General features: G+C 47.6%; 1 protein-coding gene across 5 annotated transcripts in view; it reads left to right on the top strand.

Annotated features, from left to right (window-relative positions):
• The window catches only part of ARSL (arylsulfatase L), a 37,794-nt gene extending 25,307 nt beyond the window's left edge, over positions 1–12,487 (top strand). For 3 of the 5 annotated variants that reach the window (XM_032267793.1, XM_032267795.1, XM_032267792.1), the window contains 4 exons: positions 489–623; positions 3,700–3,862; positions 5,053–5,174; positions 12,107–12,487. In XM_032267793.1, coding sequence (XP_032123684.1) covers positions 489–623; positions 3,700–3,862; positions 5,053–5,174; positions 12,107–12,465 — 779 coding nt within the window. In that variant the 3' untranslated portion in view covers positions 12,466–12,487. Of the gene's footprint in view, positions 1–488; positions 624–3,699; positions 4,011–5,052; positions 5,175–12,106 lie in introns of those variants that run through there. The other 2 variants (XM_032267796.1, XM_032267794.1) reach the window with 2 other exon arrangements.
• Positions 12,488–16,283: the final 3,796 nt, after the last annotated feature.

Consider the following 16,283-nt stretch of genomic DNA (forward strand, 5'->3'; position numbering starts at 1 on the left):
CTCCTGGAAACCTCCACTTCCTGGGTTCAAGTGATTCTCCTGCCTCAGCCTCCCAAGTAGCTGGTACTACAGGCATGTGCCACCACTCCCGGCTAATTTTTGTATTTTTAGTAGAGACGTAGTTTCGCCATGTTGGCCAGGCTGGTCTCCAACTCCTGACCTCAAATGATCCACCTGCCTCAGCCTCCCAAAGTGTTGAGATTACGGGCGTGAGCCACCGCACCCACCTACATGCCGCACTTTTAAGTTTTTGATATTTTGTCCTTGTAGGTTGCCTAAAACTCTGACCAAAGGATGGAGCGCGTATAAAGTCATACATCAATCTACAACAAAGGATAGCAAAACTATACAACAACTGGCTCCCATTATGCATTAAAACTGAGGATTCATTCTTGTGGATAGCCCCCAAATGCTAAAGCATACACTTCATAGCTGCATTTCTGATATTTTTCTATTTCAACGGCCTCAAAAACATCTGTTCTTTACAGGACAGATCCTTGATGCTTTGGACGTGGAAGGTTTGACCAACAGCACCCTTGTTTATTTTACATCAGATCACGGGGGTTCCCTAGAGAATCAGCTTGGAAACACCCAGTATGGTGGCTGGAATGGACTTTATAAAGGTAAGGCTGAGACGCTCCTAGATCCTGATCTTGCAGCTTTATCTCTTCGCTGCAGTTCCCAACAGGGCCATCTGTCCCAGGAGGGTCAGTGTTGTTGCCCATGGATATTGTTTTTTTCTGTCCAGGGTAAAAGTGATCATTCGTCATGCTCCGGGTTGAATTTTTCTTCCCATACCAAACCAAGGGTTGGGCTGGTTATTCTGGTGGCCCAAAAATGAGATGCAGATGAACTGGGAGAGGAGGGACTTTATTTCCGTAACCGGTTACAGGGAGAAGGCCTGGACATTATTGCCAGGCCAACTCAAAATGACAAAGTTCTCCAGAGCTTCTATACCTTCCAAGCTGTATGTATACGTGTAAGTGTGCATACATCTAAAGACATTAGTCACTAACTTCTAATCTCTAACTAATGTCTGAGTCCTGAAGACCTTCCTCTGGAGCCTCAGTAAATTGACTTAATCTAAATGGGTTCAGGTGGCCGGGCCTCATGGCTCACACCTGTAATCCTAGCACTTTGGGAGGCCAAGGCGGGCAGATCACCTGAGGACAGGAATTCGAGACCAACCTGGCCAACATGGTGAAACTCTGTCTCTACTGAAAATACAAAAATGAGCCAGGTGTGGTGGTGCATAACGGTAGTCCCAGCTACCCGGGACGCTGACGCAGGAGAATCCCTTGAACCTGGGAGGCAGAGGTTGCAGTGAGTTGAGATCATGCTATTGTACTCCAGCCCGGGCGACAGAGACACTCCATCTCAACAACAACAAAAATAGATAAATGGGTCCAGGTGCCAGGGTTGATTACCCTTACCTTGTCTCTTGCTAAATCACGGAGGTTTGGGAAAGTTTTTCAGACTTCTAATAAAACTTGTTTAATCCTAAACGGGTCCTGTTGACAATTCCTTCATTATCTTGTCATGCTTCAAGGCCCAGGAGAGGCCTGGGCAGAACTCTTGGTGGGCTTTTGTTACATCCCAGCCTTTGTATAAGGGCGCTGGCTCTCTCAGCTTTTAATATTTAACTTCACCACCCGGTCAGTGCTGACACAGTTGTTATGGAGGCCTGCGTTCGTGAGACGTGGCCTGCCACATTTTTGTGCACAATTAAGGAGTTTTTAGTAAATTATCAGAGTTGTGTAACCATTATCATGTTGATGAAAAGAGCGAAACTCTGTAAAACATTTGAAGAGATTTATTCTGAGCCAAATGCTGTATGAGTGACCATGGCCTGTGGCACAGCCCTCAGGAGGCCCTGAGAACATGTGCCCAAGGCGGTCGTGGCGCAGCTTGGTTTATACATTTTGGGAAGGCATGAGACATGGATCAAATACATTTAAGGGACACATTGGTTGGGTCCAGAAAGGCGGGACAACTCAAAGCTGGGCGGCTTCCAGCTTATATGGAGATTTAAACATTTCCTGGATGACAATTCATTCAGTTTCTCTAAAGACCTGGGAATCAATAGAAGGGAATGTCTGGGTTAAGATAAAGGATTTTGGAGGCCAGGAACGGTGGCCCACGCCTGTAATCCCAGCATTTTGGGAGGCCAAGGCAGATGGATTACTTGAGGTCAGGAGTTCGACACCAGCCTGGCCAAGATGGTGAAACCCTGTCTCTACTAAAAATACAGAAATTAGCTGGATGTGGTGGTGTGTGCCTGTAATCCCAGCTACTAGGGAGGCTGAGGCAGAATTGCTTGAACCTGGGAGGTAAAGGTTGCAGTGAGCTGAGACTGTGCCACTGCACTCCAGCCTGGGTGACAGAGTAGGACTCTGTCTCAAAAAAAAAAAAAAGAAGAGTAGACACCCAACTGGCCACATGATATTCACACCGGGATTCCATTGTTTAAATCACGCCATCATTTCATGTGCCACAAAGATTCTAAAACGCGCTGCCCGGTGTACATGCACATTTTGTCATCTTCCTGCTTAGCGAGCTTTAGTTTTCATTCACTGAAAGAGACTTTTTAGGCTAATGTTGGCAAATATACCTGTGATGTATATTTACCTTTCTAGTAGATGGATACATCAGTCTAGTACATATGTAAAAGTGGAAATATAAATGCCAACCACATCCATTAATGCCTTCCCAAAATTTCTTCACATCGAGGGCCTGGCTCCTCAGAAACCTTCTTTATCTCATTGCCATTGATGCTAATGTATCCTCCACCCGATCTGGTTCTCTGTACCACGAAGAATGTCAGTACTGTAAACTGGGGGCGCTTTAAACAATAGGAATTTATCCTCTCCTGGTCCTGGAGACCAGGAGTTTGAGATCAAGTTGTCTCAGGGAAATGTTCGCTCCAGAAACTCTAGGGGAGGATCCTCCCAGCCTCTCCCAGCTCCTGGGGGCTCCAGCATCCCTGGGCTTGTGGGCACATCTCTCCAGTCTCTGCCTCCACATGGCCTTCTCCTCTGTGTCTGTGTCTCCTCTTCTGTCTCTTAGAAGAACGCCTGCCATTGCATTTATGGCTACCCTAATCCCGGATGATCTCAAAGTCCTTAACTTGATTAAATCTTCAAACACCCTATTTCTAAATAAAGTCTCATTTATAGGCTCTGGGGGATATGACAGGAACATGTTTTGGGGTCACCATTCAACACATTGCAGTTGTATCCACTTTCTTCCTGAGGCTCCAGGGGAGGGTCCTTCCCGCCTCTCCCAGCTCCTGAGGCACCAGGCGTCCCTGGCTTGTGGCCGCATCACTCCAGTCTCTGCCTCCGTCTCCACGTGGCCTCCTCCTCTGTGTCTCTAGCTCCTCTTATAAGGACAGGAGTCATTTGCAGTGCAGGACCCAACTTAATCCAATGCACACTAACCAACAACAAGGTTAATAACAAATATAAAATCAATCCTCTGCCAGGAGAACTACATGAGATTGAATGTTGTAATGTTACCAAAACAGACAGAGCGAGAGAGCGAGAGAGAGAGAGAGCGAGCGAGAGAGAGACAGAAAGAAATTGAGACTCGGGAGAGAGAAACTTAAAACAAGTGAAACAAGCAGACAGGTGAACTCACCCCGGCTGAGCATCTGTTTCTCGGTTTTAACTACCTTCTTTTGTTTCTGTTCCAACACAGGAGGGAAGGGCACGGGAGGATGGGAAGGTGGGATCCGCGTGCCTGGGATCTTCCGCTGGCCCGGGGTGCTCCCGGCTGGCCGAGTGATTGGTGAGCCCACGAGCCTGATGGACGTGTTCCCCACCGTGGTGCAGCTGGCGGGCGGTGAGGTGCCCCAGGACAGGTACCTAACGATCCAAAAAAAATTCAGCTTTCCGCAGACACAGCAACACTTACGGCAAATGAAAATGTCACTTTGCCATTGCAGTAAGGGGTCTATGAAATTGTTCCTGGACGAAATGGAGGGTCAGGCTGCTTATTCTTATGGCCCAGTAAGGAGATGCAGATGAACTGGGAAAGAAATGAGTTTATTTCTGTAAACGGGTATAGGGAGAAGGTCTGGAAATGATCACTAGACCAACTCAAAATTACAAAGTTTTCCAGAGCTTAATGCCATCTAAACTGTACGTCCATGTGTAAGACTGTGTGCATCTAAAGACATAAGTGATTTAACTTCCTTTTCTGTAACTAAGGTCTGAGTCCTGAGAACCTTCCTCTGGAGCCTCAGTAAATTCATTTAATCTAGTTGGGTCCAGGTGCTGGGGTGATTACCCTTATCTTGTTTCCTGCTAAATCATGGAAGTCTGGGGAGTTTCTTTAGACCCCAAATAAAACTTGTTTAATTCTAAACGGGTCCTGTTGAGAATTCCTTCATTATCTTGTCATGCTTCAAGGCCCAGGAGAGGCCTGGGAAAAACTCGTGGAGGGCGTTTGTTGCATCCCAGCCTTTGTATAAGGGCGCTGGCTCTTTCAGCCTTTTTCTTTTCTTTTCTTTTCTTTTCTTTTTTTGAGACCAAGTCTCACTCTGTCTCCCAGGCTGGAGTGCAGTTGTGCAATCTAGGCTCACTGCAGCCTCCGCCTTTTGGGTTCAAGCGATCCTCCTTCCTCAGCCTCCTGAGTAGCTGGGATTACAGGCGCCCGCCACCACACCCGACTAATTTTTGTATTTTTAGTTGAGACAGGGTTTCACCATGTTGGCCAGGCTGGTCTCGAACTCCTGACCTCAAGTGATCCACCTTCCTTGGCCTCCCAAAGTGCTGGGATGACGGGCATGAGCCACTGCATCAAGCCAATTAATTACTTTTTAGCCAAAGGTGATGTTTGACGGTGACTGAAGTGGGTAGCTGCTGCATGCTTCTAAGCATGCTAATGCAACACATGCCTTCCATCCGTCCATGTCCACAGCCGGACCTTCCCTCCACTGATACAATATAAGGAGAGTGCAGCACCTGGGCTGGAGCTGGTGGATGCTGGAGGGACAAATGTCCGAAGTCCCTGTTCCATCCCTGAGCCCCACCATGTTCCTTCCTGCAGAGTGATTGACGGCCGGGACCTTCTGCCCTTGCTCCTGGGAACAGCCCAGCACTCAGACCACGAGTTCCTGATGCATTACTGTGAGCAGTTTCTGCACGCAGCCAGGTGGCATCAACGGGACAGTGAGTAGGGGAGCCCCTTCCTAACACCCTTCAGGGAGGAGTCCCTCAGCGCAGGAAAGCAGCAGGCCTAGAACAGGCTGGAGGAGGAGCTGCGTTCCAGAGTCCGTCTCCAGCTCCATGTCTCGCACTTCCGTTTTTCTCCATGAGCTTTTTACATTTAGTTTTTCTCAATATGTGTCCCTCTTATTCCAGCGACATGCCTTCTAAGATCACCTGTCAATCATCTTAAAATGATGGGAAGGGAGGGAGTTGTTACCTATAGTTTAAGCACCACGTATGGGCTGTATTTCCTTCTTTCTTCTGTGCACGATGTGAAGTGCAACTTTTATCATCCTCACACACACACATATATGTGCATGCACACACACAAGCTTGCCACACGTGTTCAAGACTTTTCTAGTCTCCTTTTTTCTTATTTTTTGTAATTATTTTTGGGGGAGTAGTCTTTCTTTATTGGTCAGGTTGGAGTGCAGTGGCATGATCTTGGCTCACTGTAGCTGCAGTCTCCTGGGGTCAAGCATGAGTAGCTGGGATTATAGGTGCCCACCACCATCCCTGGCTAATTTCTCATATTTTTAGTAGAGATGGGGTTTTACCATGTTGGGCAGGCTGGTCTCAAACTCCTGACCTCAAGTGATCCACCTGCCTCGGCCTCCCAAAGTGCTGGGATTACAGGCATGCGCCACCACACCTGGCCTCCAATTTTTATTTATTAAATTGAAACAGGGTCTCAGTATGTTGCCCAGGCTGGTCTCAAACTCATGGGCTGAAGCGATCCCCCCATCTTGGCCTCCCAAAATGCTGAAGTGACAGGTGTGAGCATCTAGATGTCTGACCTTAACACGATTTCATCTTCTTTGTAAACAATTACAACTTTGTAACATAAGCAAACACATGCTTACTGAATACTTTTTGCCTCCCCAAATTTTCTAGGTCTTTTTGTTCTAATGTCCTATCAAAAGAGCTATGAAATCATTTGCAAGTTTAAAAAAGAAAAATTCCACAGAAATATTAATCATTTTTGCATCTGACGCTTTATTACCTTTATTATACTGGGTCTTCCCACACTGAAATATGCTACGTTTCTCTGCTTAATTAATTCTACTTATTTAAAAAGTATTCATTTCATCAAGCACTTGGCCCCTTGTCAAGTAATTGCATTGTCTTTTTTTTTTTTTTTTTTTTTTTTTTTTGAGAGAGGGGCTTGCTTTGTTGCCTAGGCTGAAGTGCAGTGTTTCCATCTTGGCTCACTGCAACTTCTGCCTCCTGGGCTCAAGCAATCCTCCCACCTTAGCCTCCCAAGTAGCTGGGACTACAGGTGCATGCTACCACACCCAGAGAACTTTTTATTTTTTGTAGAGATGGGGGTCTCCCTACGTTGCCCAGGCTGGCATCAAACTCCTGAGCTCGTGCAATCCTCTTGCTTCAGCTTGCCAAAGTGTTGGGACTACAGACATGAGCCACTGCGCCTGGACTTCATTGTCTCTTATTAATTAATTAATTAATTAATTATTATTTTGAGACCGAATCTCCCTCCACCATCCAGGCTAGAGTGCCGTGGTGTGATCTCAGCTCACTACAACCTCCACTGCCCAGGTTCAAGCGAGTTTCCTGTCTCAGCTTCCCGAGTAGTTGGGACTACAGGCACCTGCCGCCACGCTTGGCTAATTTTTATATTTTTAGTTGAGAGAGGGTTTCACCTGTTGGTCAGGCTGGTCTTGAACTCCTGACTCGGGTGATCCAGCCACCTCGGCCTCCCAAAGTGCTGGGATTACAGGCGTGAGCCACAGCACCCAGCCTATTTATTTTTAAGTTTTTGAGACAGCTCACTCTGTCACCCAGGCTGTGGTGCAATGCTGGGATATTGCTCACTACAACCTCCATCTCCCAGGTTCAAGCAATTCTCTTGCCTCAGCTTCCTGAGTAGCTGGCATTACAGGTGTGCACCACCATACCCAGCTAATTTTTGTATTTTTAGTAGAGATAGGGTTTCACCATGTTAGCCAGGCTGGTCTCGAACTCCTGACGAGGCGAGGTGATCCACCTGCCCGTTTCGGCCTCCCAAAGTGCTGGGATTACAGGCGTGAGCCACCGTGGATGGCATTCATTGCCTTTTAATTGCCTGCATATTTATGGCTATGTTTATCAGAGTCTGACGGGGTCTTTCTGCCATTCTCTGTCATTTTTTTAAAAATCCAGCATTTGGATTTACTTAACAATGGTATTCTTTAATTTTATGAATGATTGATTTCGGCTTCTATCTTTGTGTTCAGACTCTTCAGAGAGTTCCACTTATCTGACTTCACCCGCTTCTCTTTTCCTCCTTTATGCTTCTCTTTCTGTGACTTTGTCTTGCCTCGATGGTTTTCCTCTTTTTCGGACTTGCTTGATGGACTTGGTTTTCTTTTTCCAGTGTTTGAGAAGATCTGTATCCTTCTTGTGACTCAGTCAGCTAAAGAGTCCTCAAAGGCGTTGTGTAGGTTCTCCGGGTGTCTGAATCAAGACTGAAATTTTTTTTTTTTTTTTTTTTTGAGACAGAATCTTGCTCTGTTGCCCAGGCTGGAGTGCAGCAGTACAATCTTGGCTCACTGCAACCTCTGCCGCCCGGGTTCAAGCCTGGGTTCTCCTGCCTCAGCCTCCCGAGTAGCTGGGATTACAGGTTCCTGACACCGTGCCTGGCTAATTTTTGTAGTTTTAGTAGAGACGGGGTTTCACCATCTTGGCCAGGCTGGTCTTGAACTCCTAACCTCGTGATCTACCTGCCTTGGCGTCCCAAAGTGCTGGGATTACAGGCATGAGCCACCGTGCCATCCTAATTTTTGTACTTTTAGTAGAGACCAGGTTTCACCATGTTGGCCAGACTGGTCTCAAACTCCTGACTTCAGGTGACCCTCCTGCCTCGGCCTCCCAAAGTGCTGGGATTGCAGGTGTCAGCCACTGTGCCTGGCCGAAAAAAGATTGTTTACAGTCTTTTATTTGAAGGAGTCACAATAGATTTTTTTTTCTTAGTCTCTCTTCCTTTTCCTTCTCTTTGTTAAAATAAGTTGAACTTGAACCACTTGAATGCCCTGAACCTACTGTTGCTTCTTTTCCCTTCTGTTTTTTAAAATTTGTTTTCTTTGGTGTAGAGGTGGGGTCTCACTATGTTGCCCAGGTTGGTCTCAAACTCCTGGGCTCAATCAGTCCTCCTCCCTCAGCCTCCCAAAGTGCTGAGATTACAGGCCGGAGCCACCCCACCTGGCCTTCTTTCAATTAGTAGCCTAATCTGGAATTATTTTTATCTCTATATTTTCGGTGTTTTATTTACTTTCATTTTTTAAATTTTTATTATTTATTGAGATGGCGTCTCACTGTGTCACCCAGGCTGGAGCACAGCAGCATGACATCAGCTCACTGCAGCCTCAGCCTCTTGGGCTCAAGTGATCCACCTGCTTCCGCCTCCCAAAGTATTGAGATTACAGGCATGAGTCATCAAACCTGGCCCATTTTTTGTTATTCATTCATTCATTCATTCATTCATTCATTCGTTTATTATCTTGAGACAAGAGTCTTGCTCTATCACCCAGGCTGGAGTGCAGTGGTGATCTCACCTCACTTCAACCTTTGCCTCCAGGGATCCACTGATTCTCATGCTTCAGCATCCCTAGTAGCTGGGATTATAGGTGTGAGCCACAACACCGGGCTAATTTTTGTATTTGTAATAGAGACAGGGTTTCATCATGTCGGCTAGGCTGGTCTCAAACTCCTGACCGCAGGTGATCTGCCTGCCTCAGCCTCCACTATTTTTCGATTTTTAAATTACATATTCTAGATGTTGCCTTTGAAGGTTTTTTTAACCTTTTCATCAGTAGCACAGCCTGACTTCCCATGGTTTCTGCTCAGCAGCTCAGATCACTGACCCCATGACAGCATCACTCGCCCCTCTCCTCCTGGCTATTGGATAAATTGTTTCGATGGTCGGGAGGTGGAGAGCGCATCCTCCTGCCCGTGCGCCCTCAGTGCTGCCCTGGCTGGCCCTCCCCAGTCCACTCCTCACCCCGGTGATTGCGCCTGCTGAGTGCACCCCCAAAAGGACCCCCTGCATGAAGGTCACGGCAAGTCTGAATTCCTGCTGGGGAGCTTGGAACACCTTCTTTCTGAAGCCAGCCCTGCCCTACCTCTGAAACCTCAGTCCTGATAACCGAAGCCCTGCAGTGTCCAAGTTCCAACTGTCGCGTACCCAGGGATCTGGGGACAGGCTTATCTTGTTCCTGCCTCAGGCCTTTGCACCAGCAGTTCCAACCACATGGAATGCACTCAGAGGACTGGCCCTCCACACAGCTGGCTCACTGTTGATGTGCCTGCCCTAAGTCAAATGTTACCGTCTCAAACAGGCTTCTGGGACCAAAACCAGTCCCCCGAACTGCACCCACACAGACCTCCACTGTTAACTAGCCATCAGCAATCACGCGGACCCACTGTACTTAATTCTGAGCACTTACACCTGTCCACAATTTTCTCTTTTTTTTTTTTTTTCCTTTAAATAGAGGTGGAGTCTTGCTGTGTTGCCCGGGCTTGTCACAAACTCTTGTATTCAGGGAATCCTCCCGCCTCGGACTCCCCGAGTGGTGGGGTTACAGGCATGAGCCACCGCGCCCGCCGATTTTCTTGTTTCTGTGTCTGTTTTCCTCTGTTTGGGTCATCTTCTCTGCTAACAGTTCATCTGTCTTCTCGCTAGCTGCTTGACATTTTCCCTGCAGTATGACACCACTGCTGACATTTCATGAGGGCTTGCACCCAGTGTTCTGTGCCTCTACCTGCTAAATTATTTCACCTTGATAACTGGCAGACAACCATGACCAGCCCATTCCACAGGTGAGAAAACAGAGTCACTAGGCAGCAGGTCCAAGGAGCCCCTGTAAGTGCTCACAGGGTGGACATAAGTCACGGAGTTTCATCACTCAGCGAACATCCACAAATATCAAACCACAGTGGTGCCATTCCCAGGAGGCAGATCTCAGAGTGGGGTTCCGAATCCCACCGGCCATGGCAAGGAAGGCAGAATGTGCTTGTCTGTCTGAGCACATCTCTTGGATGTCCACACCTGCTCAGTGCATGGCGACTGCCGGACGCCTTTGCAGGGAGGACAGCATTGCGGCACCGAGCCAACCCCTTGCTCTCTTACCCTCATGACTTTCCCAGACTCACTGCCCCACAGGATGCAATGGAAGGAACATCAGAGACCTGGCTTAAAGCAGCTGAAGCCACACAGCCGAGGTGGTGTGGTGCCCAGTGTCCCAGGGCCCAGCAGGACGCTGCTGTGGGCTCAGTCACCATCTCTCCTTCCTCTCTTTCAAAGTCACTCCCTGAGGCTGTCTGCTCAGCTGCCACCTGCCTTCCACTTCCTAGATCTTCCTGGACGCTGGGGGTTATTCCTTATGGATTTTCTGTTTCTTTTTATCTTTCCCTCCCTCCCTTCCTTCTTTCTCTCTTCCTTTTCCTTTTTTCTGTTTCTTTCTCTCCTTTTTCTTTCTTCCTTTCTGTTTTCATCTTTCTTTCTCTTTCTTTTTTCTTTCTTTCTTCTTTCTTTCCCTTCCTTCTCTCCTCTCTTCCTTTTCCTTCTGTTTCTTTCTCCTTTTTCTTTCTTCCTTTCTCTTTTCTTTCTTTCCCTTCCTTCCTTTCTTTCCTTCTTTCTTCCTTCCATCCCTCCCTCCCTTCCTTCCTCCCTCCCCTCCTTCCTTCCTTCTTTTTTCTTCTTTCTTCTTTCCCTCCCTCTCTCTTCTCCCTTCCTTTCTTCTTCCCTACTTCCCTCTCTTCTTCCTTCCCTTTTCTTTGATTTGCTTCCCTCCTTCCCCCCTCCCTTCCTTCATTCTCTTCCTTTTCTCTTTCCTTCTTCCTCCATTCCTATTCCTGTTGGTGCCTTCATAGCCAGAGTGGGAGGGCTTATACAAAATTTCATTGAGAACGGCTGATCACATGCCATTTTAAATCTCTGAGAATTCAGTTATGAAACCGCCTTCCACTGTTTATTTTTAACAAGCAAACAAGCAATTCTATTTTTAAGAAAACTTTTTCATTTTTTTAATACTGCTCCTGTGGAACAGGACTAACTTGTAGGCAGTGCACCCACCATCAGCTGCAATTCACTTTTTTCAACAGCTTTAATTTAAAGAGATATAATTCACTAATGTAAAATCGACCTAGTAGGCTGGGTGCAGTGGCTCACATCTGTAATCCCAGCACTTTGGGAAGCCAAGGTGGATGGATCACTAGAGCCAGGAGTTTGAGACCAGCCAGTCCAGCATGGCAAAACCCCCGTCTCCACTAAAAATACAGGTTAATCGGGCATGGTGGCACACACCTGTAGTCCCAGCTACTTGGGAGGCTGAGGCAGGAGAATCACTTGAACCTGGGAGACAGAGGTTGTAGTGAGCCGAGATCACATCACTGCACTCCAGCCTGGGTAACAGAGCAAGACTCTGTCTCAAAAAAAAAAAAAAGAAGAAGAAAAAACAATTGACCGAGTGCCATTCACATGCATTTTGTGCTTTCACAGCGTTGTGCAACCGCCACATCTATGTGGCTGCAGAACACTTTCATCACCCCAAAAGAGACACTGTTCCGATCGGCAGTCACTCCCCGTTTCACCCCCGGCAGGCCCTGGAAACCACCACTCTACTTTCTGTCTTTATGTTTCCCTATCCTTGGCATTCTATATGAATGGAATCAGGGTATTTTCCAAGTTCATCGACGTTGCAGCCTGTGTCAGTGCTTCACTCCTTTTCATAGCTGCATAGTATTCCATTGTACAGACATACCATGTTCTCTTTATCTGTTCATCCATTGATGGACGCTTGGGTTATTCCTGCCTTTTATCCCTTAGGAAGATGCCATTCTCCATCAATGCACCCTATTTGTCTATGCCAACCCTGTAATTCCTGTCTTTCCACCAGGAGGAACACTATGGAAAGTCCACTTTGTGACCCCAGTGTTCCAGCCAGAGGGAGCCGGTGCCTGCTATGGAAGAAAGGTCTGCCCGTGCTCTGGGGAAAAAGTAGTCCACCATGATCCACCTTTGCTCTTTGACCTCTCAAGAGACCCTTCCGAGGCGCACGTCCTCACGCCAGCCTCAGAGCCCTTGTTCTATCAGGTGATGGAACGCGTCCAGCAGGCTGTGCGGGAGCACCAGCAGACACTCAGCCCAGTCCCTCTGCAGCTGGACAGGCTGGGCAACCTCTGGAGACCATGGCTGCAGCCCTGCTGTGGCCCGTTCCCCCTCTGCTGGTGCCTTAGGGAGGATGACCCACAATAAATGTGAGCAATGGAAAGCTGGAGCCCTGATTCCTAAACTGCATCACTCCGGCTGCACATGCTGGCTGTCATTCCACAACTTTAGGAGGCCACCGCCGGAGGCTCACTTGAGGCCAGGAGTTCAAAACCAACATGATGAAGCTCTAGCTCCACAAAAACAAAAATACAAAAATTAGCAGGCACGGTGGCACATGCCTGTAGTCCTAGCTACTCAGGAGGCTAAGGCAGGAGGATCATTTGAGCACAGGAGTTGGAGGCTGCACCCCAGCCTGGGCAACAGATCAAGAGCCTGTCTCAAAAAAGAAAGAAAACAAAAAATGAAACAAACCTCAGCATCATGTTAAGGCATCTGCTTGCACAAGGATGAATAGTTCCTCCCTGTCAAAAAACAAAAAGGCAAGAATAAGAGAAATGAGCAATAAACATTGGCCAGGCACACTGGCTCATGCCTATAATCCCAGTACTTTGGGAGGCAGCGGCGGGCGGGTCACTCGAGGTCAGGGGTTCAAGATCAGCCTGCAACATGATGAAACCCTGTGTCTATCAAAAAAAATAAATAAATACTCAGGCGTCGTGGTGGGTGCCTGTAATGCCAGCTACTCAGAAGGCTGAGACGGGAGAATTGCTTGAAGCCAGGAAGCAGAGGTTGCAGTGAGCTGAGATCACACCACTGCACTCCAGCCTGGGCGACAGAGCAAGACTATGTCTCACCAAAAAAATTACAAAATAAATAGATAAACATTAATAACGCACCGGCGAATGGTCACTCAGGCACCCAAACTGGAGACGCAGAGTATCTCCTAGATGGGGAGGATTCTATCAATGGACCCCAGCTCTGTCTGGAAGAGGCTGCCTTGTAGCCCCAAACAGTACAAGTTCCAGAGAAGGTGTCTCTGTGACCTACAGATGTGCACATGAACAGAAGATAGGCCCCAAAGATAAAACCTGGCACCGATGTGGCTTTGTGGTGCCCATTTCTAGTGTCTGTTTATCATTTCCAACCACAAGCATGAACTGGGCTTCCCGCTGGAACTGTTTTCAAGTGGTTTTCCTTTGTGCCAAATGCCCCAGGGGATTGGGGAAAACTGGAGATCTGGAAGCTGTGCTGTGCAGGCAGCTTCCTTCCCAGCTCTGAGCTGCAAGGTCACTGCGGGACCAGGCTGTGCCTTTATATGTCTGGGCTACTAGAGCAAAAATACCATAAACTGGGTATCAACAAGAATATTGATTTCTTGCAGTTCCAGAGGCTGGATGTCCAAGACCAGGGCGGAGCAGAATCTGTGTCTGGGGAGAAACTGTTTCTTGGTTCACAGCTGCCACCTTCTTCCTATGTCCTCACACGGTCATCCCTCTGTGCCTGTGTCCTCATCTCCAATTACTTTTTTTTTTCTTTTTTGAGACAGAGTCTTGCTCTGTTGTCCAGGCTGGAGTGCAATGGCTCGATCTTGGCTCACTGCAACCTCCATTTCAGGTTCAAGGAATTCTCCTGTCTCAGCCTCCCGAGTAGCTGGGATTACAGGCATGTGCCACCATACCTGCGATAATTTTTGTATTTTTTTAGTAGAGGCAGGTTTTCAGCAGTTGGCCAGGCTGGTCTGGAACTCCTCACCTCAAGTGATCTACCCACCTCGGCCTCCCGAAGTGCTGGGATTACAGGTGTGAGCCACTGTGCCGGCCCTAATCTCCTTTTCTTATAACGATCCCACTCCTATTGGAATGGGGTCCACTCTTGTGACCTCATTTTAATAAAGACGAATAGAAACCTTATTCCCGTGAACTTGAGGGCAACACAATTCAGTCCCTAACACGTTATCTCCTGGGAGTCAGGAGGTCTTTCCAATAGTTCTTTCACCTCCACATTCAAGCAACAGGTACCTCCTCCACTCTTCCAAGCCTAGGCATGTGACGAGGCATGCCCCACCTTGTCGCCGCCTCAAGAACATGTCCTCAAATTATCCAATCCACATCAGCCTCCAAGAATTCAGGCTGTCCATAGAGACCAAAAATGTCAAATCCATCTCCAGCCAATTCTTTTGGGTAAAGAAAGAAAGAAATAGTAGGCCAGGTGCAATGGTTCACATCTGCAGTCCTAGCACTGTAGGACACCACGGTGGCTTGAAGTCAGGAGTTTCAGACCAGCTGGGGTGACATAGCAAGACCCTGCCTCCACATAAAATTTAAATAATTAGGTGTGGCGGCATATGCCTGTAGTCCCACCTATTTGGGAGGCTGAGGGGGGAGGATCACTTGAGCCTTTGGCCTCCCAAGGTGTTCAAGGCTGCACTGAACTATGATTGTGCCACTGCACTCTAGCCTGGGTGACAGGGCGAGACCTCGTCTCTAAAAAGAAAGGAAGGAAAAAATGGCATGAAGGGAGGAAAAAAGAAGGGAGGAAGAGAGAATGAAAGAAAAGGAAGGAAAGGAAAGAAGCAAAAAGAAAAAGAAAGGGAGGGAGGGATGGCAGGAGGGAAGCAGTGAACCCCTGTGGCTTTCCCCATTGCCATGGATATGGAAGAAGACCAGCACTTTGGGTCAGCTGTGCCGATGTCCCCGGACCAGAGAGTCACCTTTAAGTTCTTCAGCAGCCATTGGAGAGAGTCACCTCTGTCTCCACACCTGTCCACACTCTTCACCCTGATGGCTTTGAAGCCAAAGTCCCCATGGAGGCTCCACGTGCCTAAAGTCATGTGAGACCCTCAGGGTCAAGGTTCAGCCACCCTTCGCATCCCCACAGCCTCCCCCAAACGTGACTTCTGCCTCCAGGCCCCATTTCCAAATCCTGAGCACCCAAGTCAGCTCAGAACATTTAGAGAATTTACCTAAGCACAACCAGGGCTCTTTTCTCAGTAGTTCTCACCGTTGACAGCCTCAGCCTTGGAAGAAGAATGTACTGTTATCTTGAAGACTATGGAATTATTTTGCCCCCGACCAGTGGAAGAGGAAATAAGCAACCCCTTTGACGGAAAGTGGGTCACCTGCGTTGTAAGCTAGCATTTCCTACAAAATATGAATTGATACTTTGAGCAGATCTTGTGTTTTCTGTGGGATGTGAGGGGCTTGAGAGAATCCGTGACTAGAGGTCGAGAGAGTTAAAGACAAGGCTCACTGCAGCCTCAGCTCTCAGCCTTGACCTTTCTAGAGGTCGAAAGAGTTCAAAACAAAGTAAAACAAACAAAAAAAGGGGCACCAAAGATACAAAAAAAGAATTACCTGAGAGAGTAATGAGCAAAACTGCATCATTCAAAAACAAAACAGTGAGTCACAGAAGAGATGGGGAGGGTCCAGCGCATGGCGGCTAATCAAAAGGAGTAATTCTAGCAGCAGTCTGATGAATGGAACAAAGATAAAAATAGCAATTGGAATTTAGCTGGGCTAGTAGCTGTAGTCCCAGCTCCTCGGAGGCTGAGGTAGAGAATCTCTCGAACCTGGGAGGCAGAGGTTACACCGAGCTGAGATCGCGCCACTGCACTCACCACTGCAGTCCAGCCTGGGCGACAGAGTGAGGCCCTATCTCAAAATAATGATAATTAATAATAGTAATAAAAGAAAAAACAAAGGGTCCATCTAGCATTCCCCACGCCAGACTTAGAGCACAAGTGCAGCATCCTGAACAGACATTTCAAACACCAAGCTTTGAGAAACTGAAATCGCAGCTTGATTGTGCTGGGCAGGTCCTAAGACTCTTCCCGACAAAAAGAAAAGGGACTCCCCCTGCTCCAGCATAACTGTTTTTTTTTTTTTTTTTAAATTATTTATTTATTTATTTATTGAGAGGGATTGTCACTCTGTCGCCCAGGCTGGAGTGCAATGATGTGGTCT

The sequence above is a fragment of the Sapajus apella genome, unplaced genomic scaffold (assembly GCF_009761245.1).
Source record: "Sapajus apella isolate SASKATOON/1434 unplaced genomic scaffold, GSC_monkey_1.0 scaffold172, whole genome shotgun sequence".
NCBI classification, from domain to species: domain Eukaryota; kingdom Metazoa; phylum Chordata; class Mammalia; order Primates; family Cebidae; genus Sapajus; species Sapajus apella.